The 20,316-nt window shown below is 46.4% G+C and overlaps 2 protein-coding genes across 9 annotated transcripts in view; both read right to left on the minus strand.

Moving 5' to 3' along the window:
• Hm13 (histocompatibility minor 13) overlaps positions 1-20,316 on the minus strand; it is a 43,454-nt gene that overhangs the window by 15,176 nt on the left and 7,962 nt on the right. For 3 of the 8 annotated variants that reach the window (XR_781070.1, XM_010628487.3, XM_010628486.2), the window contains exons 2-8: positions 19,020-19,118; positions 18,558-18,686; positions 11,162-11,244; positions 5,867-5,955; positions 2,654-2,793; positions 2,437-2,562; positions 1,792-1,849 (exon numbers count right to left, since the gene is read on the minus strand). Coding sequence is in view for 4 of the 8 variants with exons in the window: in XM_010628487.3 (XP_010626789.1) it covers positions 1,792-1,849; positions 2,437-2,562; positions 2,654-2,793; positions 5,867-5,955; positions 11,162-11,244; positions 18,558-18,686; positions 19,020-19,118 (724 nt within the window). In the remaining 4 variants the exon portion in view is untranslated. The remainder of the gene's footprint in view (positions 1-1,791; positions 1,850-2,436; positions 2,563-2,653; positions 2,794-5,866; positions 5,956-11,161; positions 11,245-18,557; positions 18,687-19,019; positions 19,119-20,316) is intronic. The other 5 variants (XR_781073.1, XM_010628489.3, XM_010628488.3 and 2 more) reach the window with 3 other exon arrangements.
• Positions 3,715-5,857, minus strand: LOC104865123 (malignant T-cell-amplified sequence 1-like). Its single transcript, XM_010628485.2, has one exon. The coding sequence runs from the start codon at positions 4,393-4,395 to the stop codon at positions 3,850-3,852; it is 546 nt and encodes a 181-aa protein (XP_010626787.1). The 5' UTR covers positions 4,396-5,857; the 3' UTR covers positions 3,715-3,849.

Here is a 20,316-nt window from a genome sequence, read left to right on the forward strand (position 1 = left end):
TTTTTTTTTTTTTTTTCTTTTTGGTATCGGGGATCGAACTTGGGACCTTGTGCTTTCAAGGCAGGTGGTGGAACCACGGAGCTAAGTCCCTGGTCCCTAGGCTGGCTTTTAACTCCAGGCTCAAGGGATCCTCTTTGCCTCTGCCTCCTGAGTATCTATGGTTACAGGTGCCCAGCTACCATATATGCTCTTAGTTATTTTGCTTCCGTGCTCCAGCTCTAGCAGAAGGCAGTGAGTCTTCTCCTCAATCTAGAAAACTAGCTTTCAAGCACCAGAAACCAAGCAAGTCAGCGTTATTTCCTTGTTAAGAGCTTAACAACTTATCCGATACTTGCTGGGCAGTGCCCCCACGTCCAGCCTCTGCTCCCCTAACTCAGCCATTGCCCTTTCCTGGCCCGCCATGCACTTCCTGCCCTGGGCCCTTTGCTGAAGCTGTGTACCCCCTACCACTCGCACTGCCTTGTGTGCTGCTTAGGTCTCATTGCCCAGGAAAGTCTGGACACCTGGCTGGCTTCTCCAGACTCCCAAGCCCACAGATTAACCCATCGAAGCTCATGGGACACCACTGTTCCTTAGCCTGCCCAGCATCTGTCTCCTTGCTCTAGCAAGTGGCCCTCCTTCTCTTTATAGCCACCCCCCCACACACTCCTTGCTGATTTATGCTATGGACTTGGGCCTATGATCCAACTTGGGACAGTGAGATATGGGGAAGGCTCAGGAGCACAAACTTCATCTGTGCTGCTGGACTTGGCGGTAAGAAGTCAATGCTAGGAGCCAGGGTCTCATTTATGGGATGGGCAGACACACTGGGAACGGTGGAGTGGAAGGTCTGAAGTAACCTTGACTCCTGGTGACTCAAGAGGGTTAACATATCCCTGTGCTGTTCTACTCTTGGTTTGCTGTAGAGAGAGAACACAATTTCTCCCTTGTTTAAAGATGCTGATTTTCTCTTTCCTTTTCTTCCCCCGCTGTATTGGGGATGAAATCCAGGGCTCCCTACTACTGAGCTATATCTCCAGCCCTTTTTATTTGGAGACAGGGTCTTCCCACCTTTCTTTGTGCAAGTATTTTTTTGAAATACTGGGGATAGGGCTAGGGATTTAGCTCAGTGGTGCTGCCACCTGCTTTGCAAGCACAAGGACCCGAGTTCAATCCCTGGTGCCGATAAAAAAGAAAGAAAAATTTTTGGGCTGGGGATTTAGCTCAGTGGTTCTACTGCCTGCCTTGCAAGCACAAGGACCCGAGTTCAACCCCCGGTACCAAAAAAATTGGGGCTGGAACACAGTGCCTCTTGTATGCGAGGCAAGTACTTACCACTGAGCTATGCCCAAGCTACGGTAGTTTTAAAAAATTATTTATGAGCAATGGCTACACTCTACACTGAAGAACAAGATCAAGGATGTATGAAAGATGTTGGACAAAGAACACCTGATATCTAGGTTCCCAAGGGTTCCTAGGGAGGTGCTTCAGTTCTCAGCATGGTTTCTGCTTCTGGGAAGTCCCTTCATGGCCCACACAGGCTGTTAGACCTTCCCCCTCCGTGCTTGTTTCCACTCCTGCTCATTTCATACCACAATGAGTTGTGACCAAGGCCCCGGACAGAGAGAGTAGCAGCTCATGAACAGTACCAGATCAATCAGTGAACAAGAGGAAACCAGGCTGGAGAGATATATGACAGCCTGGAGAAGAGGTATGTGGGGAGGAGATAAGGGTGCAGTTTGAACCACAGAAGCCTGTGGGCCTGCTAGGTGGGCAGGGAGCTCTCATGGGTGAGGGTGAATGATCACTCACATTTTATTGGTGCCTCAAAGGACTTGGCCACTGTCACCATAACATTGGTCCCAAATACCTGGAAAGAGAAAAGAGGAGTCTGGAGGGAAATGAGGGGCTGGGTGTGGAAGAAAGGCTCACTGTGGGCTTCTGAAGGAGGGTTCTGGATCTGCAAGGAGCAGGGCAGGAACCTGGGAAGAGCTGAGTTCAGGGGAGGTGGCTACTGATGCTGGCTCTAGGTAACAGAGAGGAACTTCTAAGGGATCCTCAAGGGGAGAAGCCTCCAAGGGCCAGGGGAAAGGTTCTGTGATACTTCAATGTGTGTTAGGTTTCTTAGCCCAAGAATGGTGTGTAGCCAGAACACAGGTGGCCTTTGTCTTAAGTTTAGTGCCCTTGCAGGGCTCCTTCATTAGCATCCTGCCACCTCTTTCTGAATGTCCTTGAGTCTCAACTCGTTTGGTACAGAGACATGGGCCTAAGCAATATCCTGGCCAGGGCCATTCTAAGGAAGACATGAGGATGAGCAAAAGGCCCCAGACACTGAGTGGGCTCTCAGTAAAAAGGAGATTCTGTTCTCTCTAGCAGTTTCACAGATGGGCCCAGACAGGAAGGGGTATAGGAAATTGGGGCACCCAAAACTGGACATCTTGGGTGCCACTTACTCACCCAGAAGACATCATAGACGAAGAGTCCACCCAGCAGGATGCAGCCAGTGCTGACGTTGTTCAGGTGCAGCAGTTCTACCCCGTTTAGGGAGAAAGCCAGGCCAAAGAGGTTGTTGGCAATCCAGTGCTGGTGAAAGGTGGGAATGAGACCTGTATGCTGGGTCCCAACCCCGCCCTGTCATTCCAGTCTTCCTTTTGTTCAGGCCTTGGATACTTACCTTCCTCAGCAGGTACCAGACGCCAACAATGCTGCTTAGGCCCAGGCACACCAGGTCCTTAGTGTCAAACTCATAATTGATGATCTCTGGGCAGAGAGGCCAGGTAAGTCCACTCCCCGGGGCGGGGCTGCCCCTCCCACCTGTCAGCCCCTGGACGGAGGAGGGCATGGCTGTGGGCACTGTCAGTGGCCCACAGGTCTAGGGGTTCAGCCTGTGCTGCCTCAGACAGATGGGAGTATGAGGACAGAAGGAGCTCACTGGAGTCACCCCCCAACCCCTCCAACTTTCTAGAGCAGGAAACAGGTCTAGAGAAAATACAGGCTCAGTGGGAGATGGCCCTTAGTGTTGGAAGCATAGGCTCAGCCACTTGAGGCTGGGTGACCTTGGGGGAGGCAGTTTCCTCTCTGAGCTTGTTTTCTCCTGTATAAAAATGGCAACAGTACCTCCCTCACAGGGCTATGGAGGGAGGGAGACGGTCTTTATGATGCAAGCGGCACAATGCCTGCAGTGCTCAATGAATGTCAGCATCCAGAGCTCAGATCTTTAGCAAGCTCCTAGTTCACTGCAGTCTTTCTCCTTTGTCACCACAGGAATCAAGAAGGTTGCTAGCAACTCTAGTTCACTAGCAGAAGGTAAGAAATGGAGGCCTGGGGAAAAGGCAGGAGGGAGCCCCAGAGACCGCTTTTATGGGAACCCTCTGGCTGTCATCCTGTCAGACCCATTCTCCACTGTTTCCAAGCTCTCTGATAAAGGAAGGTCAGAAAGGTTGCTTGGCTAGGGTTAGAGTCCAGTCATTCCTTTCAGATTCCAGTGCAGCACACTGCTGCTTATGTCCCAGTTTCTGTCCTGTCCTCTGTGGTAAAAGCACTCTGGTTTAAAGTTGTTTTTGTTTATTTGGTACTGGGAACAGAACTCAGGGCCTCAAACTTGCCAGGCAGGCACCGCACAACTGAGCTACATCCCCAGCTGGTTTAAACTTTTTAAAAGGGATTGGGCCGGGGATTTAGCTCAGTGGTTCTACCACCTGCCTCACAAGCACAAGGTCCTGAGTTTGATCCCCTATACCAAAAAACAAAACAAAACAAAACAAAAAAAAAAACAAAACTATTAATTCGGCATAAACAGTGCCATCATGCTATCACACAAAGAAACAAACACGTAACACAATATTCCTATTTAGCCTCAGTGTATTTGTCTCATTTATATGTCTTCATATGCCACAGTCCATCATTTAAATAATGGATATTTTCAATGCCGATTCCTTTATTAATTTTCCCAATGTCTTCTCCAGACATCTTCATGACTCCAATGCACAGAGCATGCTGTTTTCCTTCTGCCATGACTGCAACAATAGAATCTACTGCGGCAGGGTAAAGCTTGGCTCCTGGAGAAGTTAAACCTGGACACATGATATTTGCACCACTGAGAACAAATTTGATGGCTCCTTTATCAACTTGCTGATGTGGCAGGATAAAAGGGTATTTGTGAAGTAACCTTAGGGTTGGATAAAAAGGCCCTTTTCTTTGTGCAAAAAATACTAATTCTCCATTTACCGCAAGGATTTCTGTATGTTCATAGCATCGGACTATTTTGACAGGATCTTTCTTAGGTATGATTTGATTAAGCCATGGCTCAATATCTGGAAACTGCTCTACCAGTTGGTTCTTAACACCCTTTATAACTGAAGTTTTCAACTGGATGCAGCTGGACACATTTTCCTTTTCGTCAAATTTCTTGAACATGATACAAGGTGAAGCCAGGGCCAACAGGGAAAAGTTGAATCGGCAAAGGTCCAATATTTCTGAGCATGAGGAAGGTCAACACCAACAGACGCAACCCTTCTCGTCAACTGAAAGACGCAAAAATCGGAAGCCAGCTGCGTTTTACGGCTAGGCGAAAACAGACTTCCGCTCTCCTGAACCCACGTGGGTGGGTGCTCGGCCAGCTCTTCTACTGACTTCCGGTTCCTCTCCCATGGGGGAGAGGGTGGGGTGTGGACAGGAAAAGACTGTAAGGGCCCACCGTAAGATTACTGGCTGGAATAGACGAATTTGCTCACGGCTATGTTTTCCAGTTACCCTTGTAGCTAAATGAGTCCATGACAGAAATACCTCTCTTCTCTGGTCGGGCTGTGGTGTGATGGCTGCCATCCTGCGAGGGCCACCCCCAGTATGGTTAAAGCTCAAGATAGATAGGGCCTGAGACCCTGAAGACTACGGTGCAAGTTTAGCCTTATTTTATTTTTTAAAATTTAGCCTTATTTATTTATTTTTGGTACTGGAGATTGAACTCAGGACCCTGCACTTTCGAGGCATGTGGCGGAACCTTTGCGCTAAATCCCTGGCCCTAATTTAGCCTTATCTTAAACAATCATTTATTTTGGCACAGGTGGACTAGAGATGCAGAGAAAAGTTATAAAATGGGTGATTTGTGGGGAGAAAGCAGACTGTGGTGGGCACCAGTAAGAAAGATGCATTCTACAAGCCTAGAATTAATTAATTAATTAATTAATTAATTAATTAATGTATTGTCAGGGTCCCCCTATGTAGTGCACTATACCACAAGCTGGCCTCAAAGTTCTCCTGCATCAGCCTCCTCAGTGCTGGGATTATAGGTATGTGCCACTCCACTCCACTAGAAGTTTACATTAAGAGAAATACTTTCTATTTGGTGAAGCCATTAATAATCTTGGAACTGTATTTGAATCTATATGCTGTAACTGTACACTCTAGGCTCCATTCAGATTCTCATAGTTTTCATTAAAAAGGGGGGGGATTCGCTTTTTCAAATCTTAAGTGGGAGAATAATCACACTAAAAATGAAACATGCTAAAAGCCTCATTAATAGCAGACTTGCTTATATGAGTCAAGTAGTATGCTGAATACTTTCCAATTGTTTACTCCCAGCCCTAATAACTGTGCTTATGAAGGAGATACTAGATTATCATTTTCATTTTACAGATGGTACTCCCTCAAAGAAAAACAAAAACAGAACAAAACAAAACAAAAAACACCACTAATGCTCAGAGAGGTAAGGCATTCACCCAGAGTCTGTGTCTAGGTTGTGGCAGAGATGGGATATGAACCTGGCTGTGATATTCTACAGCCCATCTTTTCCATCACTTATTCTATGGGAGAACCTACTACTGGAAAGACAAAGGGGAGTGGTAGGGAAAACGCCCTAGACACAACATGGAAAGTGGGCAGCACTGACCTTCTTTGTTTTCCCCAGAGCCCTGAGTGAAGAGCAGCTGATACTGTCGATTTGGAAAGTTCACTGGGAAAAATTTATTCATGAAGGGGCTAGAAAAAAAGACAAAGCAGGTTGGCAAACAGAGCCCCCAAGGCCAATTACAGCTCTAACAACCCCAGCAATGCCCGTTTGCAGCTGTTATCTTCTGGCACTCTTAACAGCTACCCCAGTAAGTTTTACTGTTCCCAGTCTAGAGGTGTGGAAAGAGAGATCCTTAGAGGGTAAGTGACTTGCCCAGGGTCACACAAGGTGCCAGTATCTGAACTGAGATTCAAACCTAGGTCTCTGGACTCCGACTGATTTCATACTGCCTCTGTGTTCCTATCAAAGAAATGCAAAGCGGAAGCAGACACTGGTGATAAAACAGTTTTGGGGAGTCAGGAATTCCCAAGTCTGGCCCATGTACCACCTGAATGAATCCCTTGTGAAGAAGCAATTCCTGGACTCCTTTCCAGACTTATCAAATCAGGCAAACAGACAGTCACCCTTACCCAACTCCATGAGTTCCAGTGACAAGTATGGGATTTTACAAGTACAGCTTGGAATCGGTCAGCCAGATGAATCTCAGCCCTGAAGGAAGGATCATCCTCACATTCACACCTTGCGTGAAGCCTCTGTTGTTCAGAACTGGTTGGCTCCATCTCTAGAAGCATTCTTTCTGGTTATACAGCACCCCCCACTTCCAGGCCAGGCAAGGAACAGAGATATTCTTCAGAACAAGATTAGCAAACCAAGGCATCTTGGTCCATCCTGGTGGTGGTGGTGGGGGCAGTACTATGGAGCAGCTACCAGCCCCAGCAGCCCAAAGCTGAAACCTGGCTTTGCCACATATCAACTGTATAGGCCTGGGACAGCCACTTCAGTGGCAAAGTCTCCCTGGGCTTCAGTCTCACCTGTATGTAGGGATTAACACCACCACCTGTCTCAAAGGGTTGTGTGAAGATATGAAAGCAGGCAGGCAAGATGCGTAGCCTAGCACTGAGCCTGCAGAAGGAGCACTAAAAAACTGTGGGTTTCTGTCATGGTGCATTCCTTTACAGCCTCGACTCAAAATCATGTGATGACATCAGTGAGGTATGAGTGCAGAGACAGTGAAACAGGCATAGTCTCTTCCCTTCCCCATAACCTGACCTGTCTACTGAGGGGCTCAGGAAAATGGCAGCAGAGTGGGTCGGGCAGTTGGGACTGGGGGGACCTATGAGAATTCAGACTTGGGCCAGGGATTTGGCTCAGTGGTACTGCCACTTGTCTTGCAAGTGCAAGGACCCAAGTTCGATCCTCAGTACCAAAAAACAAACAAAAAACCAAAAAAGAATTCAGCCTGGGCTGACCTGGCTTAGAGCTCTACCAACTCTCTGGAGACAGCAGATCCCACCCTCCTCTGAGGTGCGTCCCCACACTCCCCAAATGGAAGGAACACTGGCTTTGGAGTCAGATCTTCAGGTTCAAGACCTCACTCTGCCCCATAACAGCTATAAATCCTGGTAGTCACATAACCCATCTGAGCCTCAGTGTCTCTGTCTCAAATTCCTGAGGAAGGTTGGCCTCTAAATTTGTAGCTATGAACAGCTCACTGAAATTTTTTTTTTTGTACCGGGGATTGAACTCAGGTCCTGGTGCTTGTGAGTCTGGCAGCGGAACCACCGAGCTAAATCCCGGGCCCTTGCTCATTGACATTTATTTTGTTTGTTTTTGTTTTTTGGTACTGGGGATTGAACTCAGGACCTTGCGCTTGTGAGGCAGGCAGTGGAACCACTGAGCTAAATCCCCAGCCCACTCACTGAAATATTAATGATATGTTCATTGAGACTATTTTAGAAAACTCATTTTATTTATATTTTGGGGGGGCATTTGAGACAGGGTCTCACTACGTAGTTGAGACTGACCTGAACTCACAACTCACAGCGATCCTCCTGCCTCAGCCTCCCAAGTGCTGGGATTACAGGCGTGCGCCACCATGTCTGGCTAGAAAACTCAGTTTAATTGAAGGAGAGTCAGCTGGGCATGGTGGCGCACGCCCGTAATCCTAGCACTCGGGAGACTGAGGCCAGAGTACTGCTGTGAGTTCGCGGCCAATCTGGGCTACATAGTGAGACCCTGTCTCAAAAGGCCAAGGGGGAAAAAAAAAGTCAATTTAACTTTTCAATCAGCTCTCTAAAAACATGATTAATTATCCTCCTTTAGGGCCAGGGATTTAGCTCAGTGGTTCTGCCGCTTGCCTCACAAGCACAAGGTCCTGAGTTCAATCCCTGGTACAAAAAACAAAACAAAACCTTTACCAATCTAATAATAATTATTATTATTCTAGTTTTTAAACTTTTTTTCCCCAGTACTGGGGATCAAACTGAGGACCTTGTGCTTGCGAGGCACGGTGCCACTAAGCTAAATCCCCAGCCTGTTATTTGAGGGCCTCAGTCTCCTGAGTGCTGGGATTACAGGCGTGCACCACCATCCCTGGTTACTAAAATTAATTCAGTTCTTTTCGATGTAAATTTTACAACTATTTCATTCATCTGACAGTTTTTGGTCCCCATCTTATTTTTCAGTGGACAGCTTTGACCCCAAATGGTTTGACCACATGGTCATCCTTCTACCTACAGCCAACTTTTATATTTAGAAGGTCTGATCTTCCTAGGTCAAATTCTATTGCTCTAAATTTTATTAAGAAAATGAAAACTGTTCGTTCCTAGTGATTGACAAGTTTTATCATGTACTGTTTTAGCTGCTGTTGGTTTTCTTTCCTATTTCTGGAGTGCTGGGGATTGAACCCAGGACCTAATGCTTGCTAAGCATGTTCTTTAACATTGATCTGTATCCATCCTCAGCCCACTAGTTTTCTTTTCTTTTCGAGACAAGGTCTTACTATGTACTTCAGGCTGGCCTCAAACTGCCAGTGATCCTCCTGCCTCAGCCTCTTAAGTGCTGGGAAAACAGGTGTGCAACACCGCGCCTGGCTTTAGTTTTATTTTCTGTTGATAATATTTATAAATGTCTTCTATGAATTGAAGATAGAAGAGTAACTGTTTCTTGGCTAATCTATGGGAAATCTGGGACAACGTCCATCAGCTATTCTAAATAGAAAAAAAATCTTTGGTGTTAAAATAATAGAAGTTTAAAACTCCCTCTATCAGGCAGTTGGAAGGAGATAAAATACCCCCCCCCCAAAGGGTCTTCCTACGTAGTTCAGGCTAGCCCTGAACTCACTATGTAGCCCAGGCTGACCTCAAACTTTTGGCAATCCTCCTGCCTCAGCCCCCTGAGCGCTGGGATCATAGGTGTGCACATCTGGTTTAAGACATCTCTCTTGCAAGGTCTTTGAGATAAAGTGAAATAATCATTCTTCAGCACATGGCCTACCAATGGCTTTCAAAACACAGTGGATTCTTGTGCTTGCTTCGATAGCACACATATAAAATACAATGGATTTTTGCTATGGTAAGGCTGGGCTATGGGGATGGGGCTCACAAATGTGGGGTGGGACAGGCTAGACTTTGGGAAAATTCTTATCAGCTTGGGAAGGGAGGGAAGCCAGCGCCGTAAGCGACTGTGTCCTAGTCCTGCCCAGTTGCTCACAAATGCAGGGGGCTGGGAGGACGGGGGACAGGGGATGGATGGGACCTAGTGCCAATGTTCTCCCCTGGTGGCCAGAATAAGAATTTGTGGGTTAAGGGTCAGTGCAGGTAAAGGCAACACTGAATTCCACCCATATCCCACAGCTGGGGCCCAGCTCTTTCACCCTGGGCTGAAGTTACCACCCACGTGTGCCCTGTGCTCTAGGCTTGCTGCAGACAGCGGCTTGGCTTATCTTCCCCACACCGCTGTGAGGAGATTCTGCAGTCTTTCCATTTTATAGATGGAAAAGCTGATATTCAGAGAGCTGGAGTAACTGATGCAGATTACAAAGCTGCAGAGCAATGTAGGCCTTGTCCCTGGGCCGCCTCTCAAGCTATTGTCCTGCCAGCATGCCTAAGGAACGAGGCCACACTCAACCTTGCTATTTGCTGCCTCTGGAGGGGCAGATCCTGCTCTTTCTCCCTAGCTGTTTGGCAGCTCTGGGAAGATCTCAACAATGACCTGCACAAGGCTCTTCCAGTTCCTGACCTGGTCTTGCTCTCTTCTGCACCTCTTCCCAGCTTCCCATCCTTCAGAGCTGAACTCAAATCCAGTCCTTTCTTCTGGTAACTTCCTGCTCTACTGGTCACCTCTTAGTCTATCAATGGCTCTCAGCCTGAGGTGGTACTATCACAAAGGGGCAGACACAAACATGCTGGATATCTTTGCAGGCACAAGCTGGGGGTATATCTCCCATGTGGAACTGGGAAAATGCCAGGTGTTGGCTGTGCATAGGATCACAGGATAGCCCTAGCAGTTCAGGATGCCAATGGCAGCCCCATCCCAAGGAACAGTGGTTTCAATCATGCATTCCCACTAAGCTAACATGATTGTGTGGGGATCTGAGCAGGATGGCAGTGGGAAGAAAGGCTCTGGCGTCACAAAGACCTGCGTTTGAATCCTGGCTCTGCTGCTTATCAGGTGTGTGATCCAAGCAAAATTTTTTAACCTCTCTGAGCTTGTTTTCCTGGATTGAAAGCAAAAGCTAACTATATGAGGTTGCCTGGCAGGTTAACACAGATAACACTACTACTACTAACAAGGTTAACAACTACTGAATACAAGAAGTATGAGACACCAGGCTAAAAACTTTCAACACATCCTCATGAGGAAAATACTACTATTTTTCTCCATGTTTGCGAAGAAATTGAGACCAGAGATTAAGTAACTTGCCCAAAGTCATGAGCTATTAAGTGGCAGTATGGATTCAGTCAGGTAGTCAAATTCCAAAGTGCACACTCCTAGCATCTTCCTCCAGGGTTTCTCATGAAAAAGAAAGTGTACGAGGGCCGAGCTGAGCGCCTGGCAGGCTACAGCGCCTGGCAGGTGGCACTGGACTACTCATCCCAGCGCTGTGACAATTACTAACATTACTGTTCACAAACAACACTCCCAACAACAGTGATGGTAGGAAATAACCGCTGGATATTCTTATCAGTTCCAGGAAGGAAACTGTGGCCCTGAGAGGTTACGGTTCTCATCCTAGGTCACTTATGCTATGACACAAGGAAAAAATTCCTTTGCATTTTACAGCCAGGATTCAAAACTAGCTCTGAATGATGCCAAAGGTAATGTTCACAGCCAAAACCCCGTACTGGCTCCTGAGAAAGCTGCTTCAAGTGCTGCAGAGAGATGCCTTCTGACCTGATGGTGTGGGACAGGGCCAGGATTCCCAGTACGAAGAAATACATGGACAGCAAGAGGTTGATGTACTCCTGGGAGAATATCTGAGGCAGAAAGACAAAAGGAAACAGGAAGTCAGGATTGCTAGTGGCCATGCTGAAATGTCCTTGCTGCTCTTCTGGAGGTGGGTCTCACTTTTTGTTAGGGGACAGTGGAGAAGAATCTCAGGGGCCTTCTATTTACAGCTGTGGGAACTTCAAGTTCCCAGATGTACCTCCCAGGGGTGTCTGGAGGTGTATTCATGGAACTCTGTTTTCTAGAGACAGGCAATTAGGTTTGTGCCCAGAATCATGCATGGTCCATAGGGGATTAGGGAGTCTGAAGTGCAAGACCCAAGACAGCTGGCAGAACCTTAGAATTTGCTCTCCCACATTTCCTTCTTCTCCAAAGATCTGCAGAGCCCTAGAGAGCACTCAGCAAGGCCCAAGCATGCTAGCTACAAGGTATCTGGGTACCCCCTCCATCCTCCACATCAGCTCTGATGCCTCCTCCCCCTCCTGAAGACAGTGGGAAGTCAGGACAGCAGGCCCTGACAGCCACTTGCTGCTTCCTGGCCTTATTACTGTCAGATAAAACCATGAAATGTTCCCCATCACAATGCTCCAAAGCCATTGTCACTACTCACTTTGTAGTCCAGGCTGGCCTTAAACTCATGGCAATCCTCTCCTGCCTCAGCCTCCCAAGTGCTGGGCTTAGAGGTGTGTGCCAGCACATCTAGCTCACATCTTAATTCTAGACCTTGGGAATGCCATATTATATCCTTTCAATTTGCTGTATGTACTCTGCTGGATTTGCTACAGTGATGGTCTCTAACGGGGAGGGAAGAAGTGCTGCTGTGTAGGGTGCAGGGATAGTGTCTGCCTGCAAATGTTTCATTTTGAGTCTGATCAGACTGGTGCCCCGCCTAGAGCCTTGCGATGGCTTCTCTCTGCTCCCATGAGCTGAAGGCCCACACTCCTCTGCCTCGCTCACACTGCTTGCTTTCTCTAGGCTGTATCCTCTCTGGCCTTTCATGGTGCCTGGTCTGGGCTACCTGGGCTGTACCCTCCTGCTTCATCTAGGCCCCTGTACTCATCTTCCTGAGCTCTTTGGTGGTTTCCTTAAACACCCCTACCTGAGGCATTCAGCAGATAATTTCCAATTGTTCACTATGTGCAGGACATTGTGCTAATCACCAGGGGAATGAAGCAAAGGCTCTGCCCTCAGGATTTATGTACCAGGGAGGGAGAAGAAATGGGACATAATGTATTGCCAGGTGGTAAAGGGGGCTCATAAGAGCAGAGTGGGGCAGAGTCAGAGAGGGAGGGGGGAGAGCTATTATTGCAGACAGGCACAGAGGCCTCTGGAAGGGAGGGGCCCTGGAGCAGAACCCTAAACCAAGGTAGGAAGTGGACTGTGGAGAGACTCAGAAAGAACATCTGAGGCAGAAGGAACAGCAAGTACAAAGGTCCTGAGGTGGGTGTTTGTGTGTTTAGACAACAGTGAGGGTCTGTAAGTCTGGAGCAGAGGAAGCAAGAGAGGAGTGTTAGAAGAGGCTGGGGAACAAGACCCTGAAGTGCTACAAAAGACTTTGGGTTCACCTGGTAGGCACGCCAGCACTGGAGGGAGGACAGGGCTGTGACATGATCTGATGGTCTGCAAGCACCCCTCTGCTGCTGTACAGAAGAACCTACGGTGCAAGAGCAGAAGCAGAGTACCCAGTGCGAAGGGCACTGCGCAGACCAGTAGGGCATGGTGCCCTGGATGGGGGAGGTAGGAAGTGGTGGGCAGCAGGAAGACTCCTGATCTGTTCTGAACAGGAATGCAGGGTGCACTGAAGGCTCAAAGAGCAGGACAGGAGGACTCAATGAGCAGGTAGGTAGTAGGTAGAGGTGCTGCTGAGATGGGGGCTTAGGCAGGAGGGTGTTCCCCTCGGCTGATTCTTCTTTCCTGGCACTATAGACCTTGCCTGCATCCCTTCTTAGAGCTGAACTTCACCTTTATCTATGTAATTGTGGCTGTCTCCAGCACTGAACAAGATGCTCCCCAAGTGCAGGGGCACTCGCTGTTTTTCTCTCTAGTGCCCCCACCTCAGGACCCAGGTAGTGGGCACTCAATAAATGCAGAATGAACGCATGAGCAAATCAGTGCTTGATTACATGTGTGCTACAAGAAAGGTTTATGAATACTTTGTAGGCACAGGGATGTATTCTTCTTGTGGAGATCTGCCGTGCCTGTCACCCCTGGGCAGAAAACCCCTCAGACCACACCTGTGGGCTCTGGGTGCTGACTATGTGGATGTATGAAGTGAGCACCAGTCCCACTGTCCTTAGTGCTTTGGTATCTAGAAAGTCAGGGCAACAGTTATGGCTCATTTCTAGAGAGAATACAAGTCTTTTTTTTTTTTTCCTCCTAGTACTGGGGATCAAACTCAGGACCTTGTGCTTGTGAGGTAGGTAGGGTGTCTCTGAGCTAAATCCCCAGCCTGAGAATACAGGTCTGTAGACCACTGGTGTGAAGTCCTCACCCAAGGCTTGCTTTTATTTTCTGCACTTAGGAGATCCTCCTGCCTCAGTCTATCGAGTGATGGGACTATAAGTGTGTGCCACTATGCCTGACTTATTTTATCCTACTTAAAATTTCTTTTTCACTCTAATTTCTCCCTTTTTCTTATAACATTAGTGTAATTTTTTTTTTAAATTTTATTTTATTTATTTATTTTTGGTACCGGGGATTGAACTCGGGTCCTTGAGCTTGCAAGGCAGGCCACTGAACCGCTGAGCTAAATCCCCAGCTAGTGTAATTTTTTTTAAGTTGCTCCAAAGTGATCAGTTTTAAATGAGGTGAGATAAAGGCCATGAAGTTGAGTTTTGTAAATTTTTAAAGCTCTAGGGCTGGGGATGTAGCTCAGTAGTGCTATGTCTATCTGGCAAGTGCAGGGTCCTCAGCTGATCCCCGATTGGTGGGGGGAGGCGAGCTGGGCGTGGTGATGCAGGCTTATAATCCCAGCACTGGGGAGGCTGAGGCTGAAGGATTGCTGTGAATTCCAAGTCAGCCTGGGCTACATAGTGAGTTCAAAGCCAGCCTGAATTATCTAGCAAGATCCTGTCTCAAAAAGGAAAAAAATAAAGCTCTGTATGTTTTTGATGCCTCACCCCCTCAATAGGCTATGACCACCCAGCCCAGCTGAGGAGGTGTGTTAAGGCTGACCCCTGCTGTAAGTTCCCCTTCTTGCCCTTTCTCCACAGGATCCAGTGACATTAAACAAACCAGTGAAATCCACTCCTGACTTTTTGCCTTGTTGCCTGTGTTCTCCACACTGACCCCAGTGCAGCACCTGCTGAGGGGTCTACCCTCCCAGCTGCTTGGCTGAACCTGCTTCCTGGGAGCACCTTCGTGTGCTTCCTGTGGGCTGCCTGTAACTATAATAAACTGCATGTTCACTTGTCTCAGAGCGTGTGAGCTCCTTGGCTGTGTTGCAATGTTTAAAGCTTCCATATTTACAATAGAACTGGTAATGAGGATAAGATCACTCTATTTTAGGCAGAAAGTCGAGAGTCAGAGATTAGCTCAGTGGTGTGACGAGTGCAAGGTCCTGAGTTCAATCCCTGGTACCAAAAAAAAAAAAAAAAAAAAAAAAAAAAGTAACAAAAAAAAAAAAAAAAAAAAAAAAAATTCCCTCCGAAAGGCAAATGAACTTATACTCACAGGTTTGGGAGGAGGACCTGCGGCAAGTGCCTATATTGGGGCCACATGCAGTACACAAACACAAAACTGTTATGCTGGAACTTCATTAAGTCAGAGGAAGGAGGGGAGGGGGTTGTAGCAGCAACCAGCCTTACCACATTGGTGCACCTAGGTGCCTGGGAAGGATGTTTAGAGCCATCTATAGGGATGCTAAGGCATCAGAAAAATACGAACTTTTAAAAATGTACCAATCAGTTATAAACTCCAGTACCCCCAGCCAGGAAGAGGAGAGCACAGGGGCTGAGTAAGAGCCACTGTGGTCAGCCCTTTACTGTTAAGCAAACCAGTCAACCAGCTGTCAGGCTGAGGTGCTGGAGGAGCCTGGTAGCTGTGCTGTCCACAGCTGCCTTTCGGAAATCTCAGGGCCGTCACTGAGGCACAGGGAAGAGGTATATACGGTGCTTCTGGCACAAGGCAGGCCGGGGCTCACCTGCCCAGAAAGGACAGGCCAGGTGACAGGAAGCCAGTCCTTTCAAAAAAGCTTCACACCAGGGCTGGGGATTTAGCTCACTGGCGCTGTGCCTGTCTTGAAAGCACAGGGTCCTGAGTTTGATATCCAGTACAGAGAAAAAACCAAGACCAAAAAACCTAAAAAAAGCTTCACACCTTCTGCTGCTAGAAATTCCATTTTTCGGTCACCTGGTCTGAGGATAGAATCCTAAGTACTGAAAACATCAAACTGTCTTGAGGCAAGAGACTGGATGTATATTTATTAGCACAACAGACTTGGGAAATATTCACCACCAACAAAGTCAAAAGCAATGGGCTAGCAGTGCAGAGCCTTGGAGAGATCTCAACAGTACAGCGGACAGGAAAAGGAAGCAGAGGGAGCTGCCGCCGCCGCCAAACTCAGGCACACACAGACAGACACACCAACTCCGTCAGAGCAGGATGGAGGTGGGCAATGGAGATAGAAGGGGTCTGAGGATGGTATGCTGTGAACCGAGGCACTGGGTGAGTTCAGCTGTTCACTGGAGACTGGGAAAAACAGTAAATATCCAATGCTATTTTGTGCATTCTTATTTTTAAGAGTGAAAACCAGGATAATATTTTCTGTTTAGTGTGAACTGGGTGTGGAGGATGCCTGTAGTCCCGGCACTTGGGAGGCTGAGGTAGGAGGATCACTGTGAGTTATACTCAGCTACATAGTAGGTTCAAGGCCAGCCTGAATTGCACAGCAACTAACCAAACAAAAAGGTGAGGGGAATGCTGTGAGTCCAATGTGATGCATCTGCTGGTGGGAATATTCTGAAGCTACTCAAGAATATTTACGATCCAACAATGAGGGAGCAATGCAATAGGAAATGGACATTAAAAATTATGTTTCGGCTTCAAAGATTGGTGAAAACTAATTTTGTTGCAGCCAATGTAGTTGAGAATATGTGGGAGCCAGTACACTCGCAGGGGTCAGTGAGAATGTAAAGCGGTATAATCTTTTTGAAGGGTAATTTGGCACTCTGATTACAAACTGAGACTGTTTGACAGGGTAGGCTGCTGCAGACACACTTGAAGAAAATATGTATCCCTTTGCTAAGACATAGCACAAAGATGTTCACGGCAGTGCTGCTACGGCATACCACATCAGACATACCTAACACCCTCAGCATGAGCAGCTTTTTTTTTTTTCCTAGAGACACGGTCTTGCTATGTAATTCAGGCTGACCTTGAACTTACTATGTAGCCCAGGATGGCCTTGAACTCTCAGTAATCCTCCTGCCTCAGCCTCCTGAATGCTGGGATTACAGACATGGGCCACCACACTAGGCAACAAGAGCAGCTTTTAAAAAGCTATTTACATGGGGCTGGGATGTAGCTCAGTGGTTCTGCCGCTTGCTTTGCAAGTACAAGGGGAGTTTGATCCCTGTTACCAAAAAAAAAAAAAAAAAAGCTATTTACATAGTTATATGAATTTGACTGTGCTGATACAAAAATATCTCCATGGTTAAGAGATATAGGTTTGGTACAAATTTTTTTTTTGAGACAGGGTCTCAAAATATAGTTCAAAGTGGCTTTGAACTCATGATTCTCCTGCATCAGCTTCTTAAGTGCTGAGATTACAGATGTGTGTCACCAAACCTGGCTTAAAAATTTTTTAGACATAAATCTAGATGACAAATTATATATTCATAAGAAAACATATTGTAGAGAGGACTAAGGCTCACTGGTACCTTTCCTTAAACTGAAAAACTCCCAGACTTGAAAAAAAATTTAAACCAAGTACATGTAATTTTAAAATTTAATTAAAGTTATCTTTGAGTCATCTGCAATGACCAGGAAAAGAATGCTTGTGATGTATTACTAAAAAAGGAACAAAACAAAACAACAGGGCTGGTGGTATAGCACTTGCTTAACTTGTCTGAGGTCCTTGATTAGATTTCTAGTACGTACAACCAACCAACAACAAAAATTAAAATTACAATACTGTATTTATAATATAATGCTAAGTATGTTAAAAATACACTATAGGGCTGGGGATTTAGCTCAGTGGTTTTGCTACCTGGTCTGCAAGCTCAAGGTCCCCAGTTCAATCCCTGGTACCAAAAACAACAACAAAAAACGTTAGGCTGGGCTTGGTGGCACACACCTGTAATCCCAGTACTTGGGAGGCTCAGGCAGGAGATTCATTGTAAGTTTGAGGCCAGCATGGGCTACATAGTGAATTCAAGGCCAGGCTGGACTAAATAGCGAGACCCTGTCTCCACAAAAAGCTTATTGCTAGGTATGGTGTAGTAATGCACACCTGTAATCCTATCCCAAGGCAGGAAGACTCCAAATTTAAGCCTGGGCAACTTAGTGACAAGTTGCCTGGGCAAGATCATGTCTTAAATAGAAAATACAAAAGGGCTTGTGATGTATTCAGTGTGAAGACCCTGGGTTCAATCCCCAGCAAAACAAAAACCAAAAACATAACAAATCTTATTGAGGGGGGCAGGGATGTAACTCAGTGGCAAAGCACTTGTCCAGCTTACATGAGACCCTGCATTCCATCCCCAGCACTGCAAAAGGAAAATAAATAAAAAACCTTATTCTGGGCCTGGGATTTGGCTCAGTGGTTCTGCCACCTGCCTCAAAAGCACAAAGGCCCAAGTTCAATCCCTGGTACTAAAAAACAACAACAAAAAACAAACCCTTACTTCAAACCTGAGAAAAGACATGGCAAATGGTTAGTAGTGATGACTTATGTGTTGTGGTGTTCTTTCTTCATACTTTTTTTTTTTTTTTTTGGTTTTTTGAGACAGGGCCTCACTATGCAGTTGAGACTGACCTGGAACTCACTATGTAGTCCAGGCTGGTCTTGAACTCACAGCAATCCTCCTGTCTCAGCCTTCCGAGTGCTGGGATTACAGGTGTGTGCCACCATGCTTGGCAAAATTTTTTTTCATATTCTTTTTTTTTTTGTTTCTTTCTTAACGTATTTTTTGGTATAATATACATGCTTTCTGTATATATCATTTATATAACCAGATAATAGTGAAGTTATACTTTAAGAATCAGAAAGGTTAATAGAGTATTTGCAGTAACGTGAGAAAATGCTCATGATGTCATTAAGGTGAGAAAGCAGTCACAGAGCAAGGACACCACGTGGCCACAGCCATGGAGAAACCATGCACCGACACCGCGAAGGACACACCTCCAAAGGGAATCTGTGACTGTCTCTGGAAGTGGGGTTTTGGATGATTGCTGTTTTCCCTTTTTTAATTTTCTGTGTTTTCCAGGTTTTCAACATTGAGCCTGTAAAACTTTTATTGGGAAAATAAACCTTGATAAAATTAAACAAAAAAAAAAAATGATTAGTATGGTAGAAGCATATCTGACACATAAGCTACACCCCAGCCCAACATAAACAGTACAATGAAACCGGACTTGTAGCAGAAAACAGAATCCAAAACTACATGGAGAAAACAAACAGACTGGTGGGGAAAAGTCCTTAACAACAGCAGTTGTCTTGGGGTGGTGGGTCATGGGTGAATTATTTACTTTTCCCTGCTTTGTTTTCTATAGATGAACATGCATGGCTCCTGTGATGGAAAAAATAAAACAAAATACAACAGTTATTTAAACCAAATGACACCACAGAGGGCAAAGGACTTACTTTGAAAAAGAGGTAGAGCCCCAGGAGTGTGCAGCTGGCGATGATGGGGAAGCGCGCGGCGTCTCGGCTGGTGATGGTTTCAGGCATGTCCGAGGCGTTCTGGAGGAGAGAGAGGCGAGGCTGCTGACCCAGGGCTGCAGGCCTGTGCCATAGCTGCACACTGGTGTGCACGTGCTGCCTCAATAACTCATTCGTCTCTTTCCCTCTCAGTTCTAGTGCTGTGATCTCAGCACCTTGCCACTGAGGAGAGCTGGGCTGGGACAGACGGACCAGGGAGAACCCAGGGCACATGTGTGGCCAGGGAGAAGAGCTACAGCTCAGACAGTTACAGCATGTGACAACCAAAAGGAAAAAACCCAGAGACCAATGACTCTAGAACAGCCCCAGACCTCATGAAGCAGGTCACCGTTTCCAACAGTCTTATGTGCAAGCTGAGAAGGAAATATGACTGGTGTTTTCATTAGGCTTGATGGTGCATACCTGTAGTCCCAGTACTCAGAAGGCCAAGGCAGGAAGATTACCAGGAGTTTGGGGCCAGCCTAGGCTACACAGTAAAGTTCAAAGCTAGCCTGAACTATACAGTGAGATCCTCTCTCAAAAAACAAAACAAAACAAAACAAAACAAAAGATTGGTGTTTTACACAGCAGGCAATGAGTATGATGAGTTGAAATAAACAAAACTGACAATGGCTACAAAAACTGCACATGGGAAGAAAGAGGCAGATCTTCAACTTAAGATCTGTGAGTGGAAGACATGAATATTACAGAAACGGAAGTCACAATTCCATGTATGGCAGATGCTGTAGTTGACAAGACTGATGTGGGTAAAGAGCTGATGAAGAATAAATATTTACAGGAAAAATAACTCAAATAAATGGAAATGAAAATAAAACAACAGGGTGACACGGGCATTAAATCAGCTTCAATAGAACTTATGATTTTAATGATGACTTACTGAAGTGCAATCCTGGTTTAAACTTGTAATCACAAGCTTCCAGGATCACTATACTTGCCTCCGTTAGGTCAAACCCTTAGTCTTCCAGGGGCCAGCAAACCTCACTGCCATTAAGGCCTTCACACTCTCAAATGTTCTGTCACAGCTACTGGAAATTTGGCAATGTCAGGTAAGATTTCTGCTCATGCTACAGCAGCCACACATTGGACACAGTGCCTGGAATTCCACTATCACCTGTCTATCTTGTGAAAAAGGCATGTGTCCCTGGGAAAAGGAACCACATTAGGTTGCAGAGTCTCACCAATACTTTGGCTCATACCTGGCTCTTAAACAACAGGAAAG

The sequence above is a fragment of the Fukomys damarensis genome, unplaced genomic scaffold (genome assembly GCF_012274545.1).
Source record: "Fukomys damarensis isolate Sample0158 unplaced genomic scaffold, DMR_v1.0_HiC HiC_scaffold_22, whole genome shotgun sequence".
Classification (NCBI taxonomy): Eukaryota; Metazoa; Chordata; class Mammalia; order Rodentia; family Bathyergidae; genus Fukomys; species Fukomys damarensis.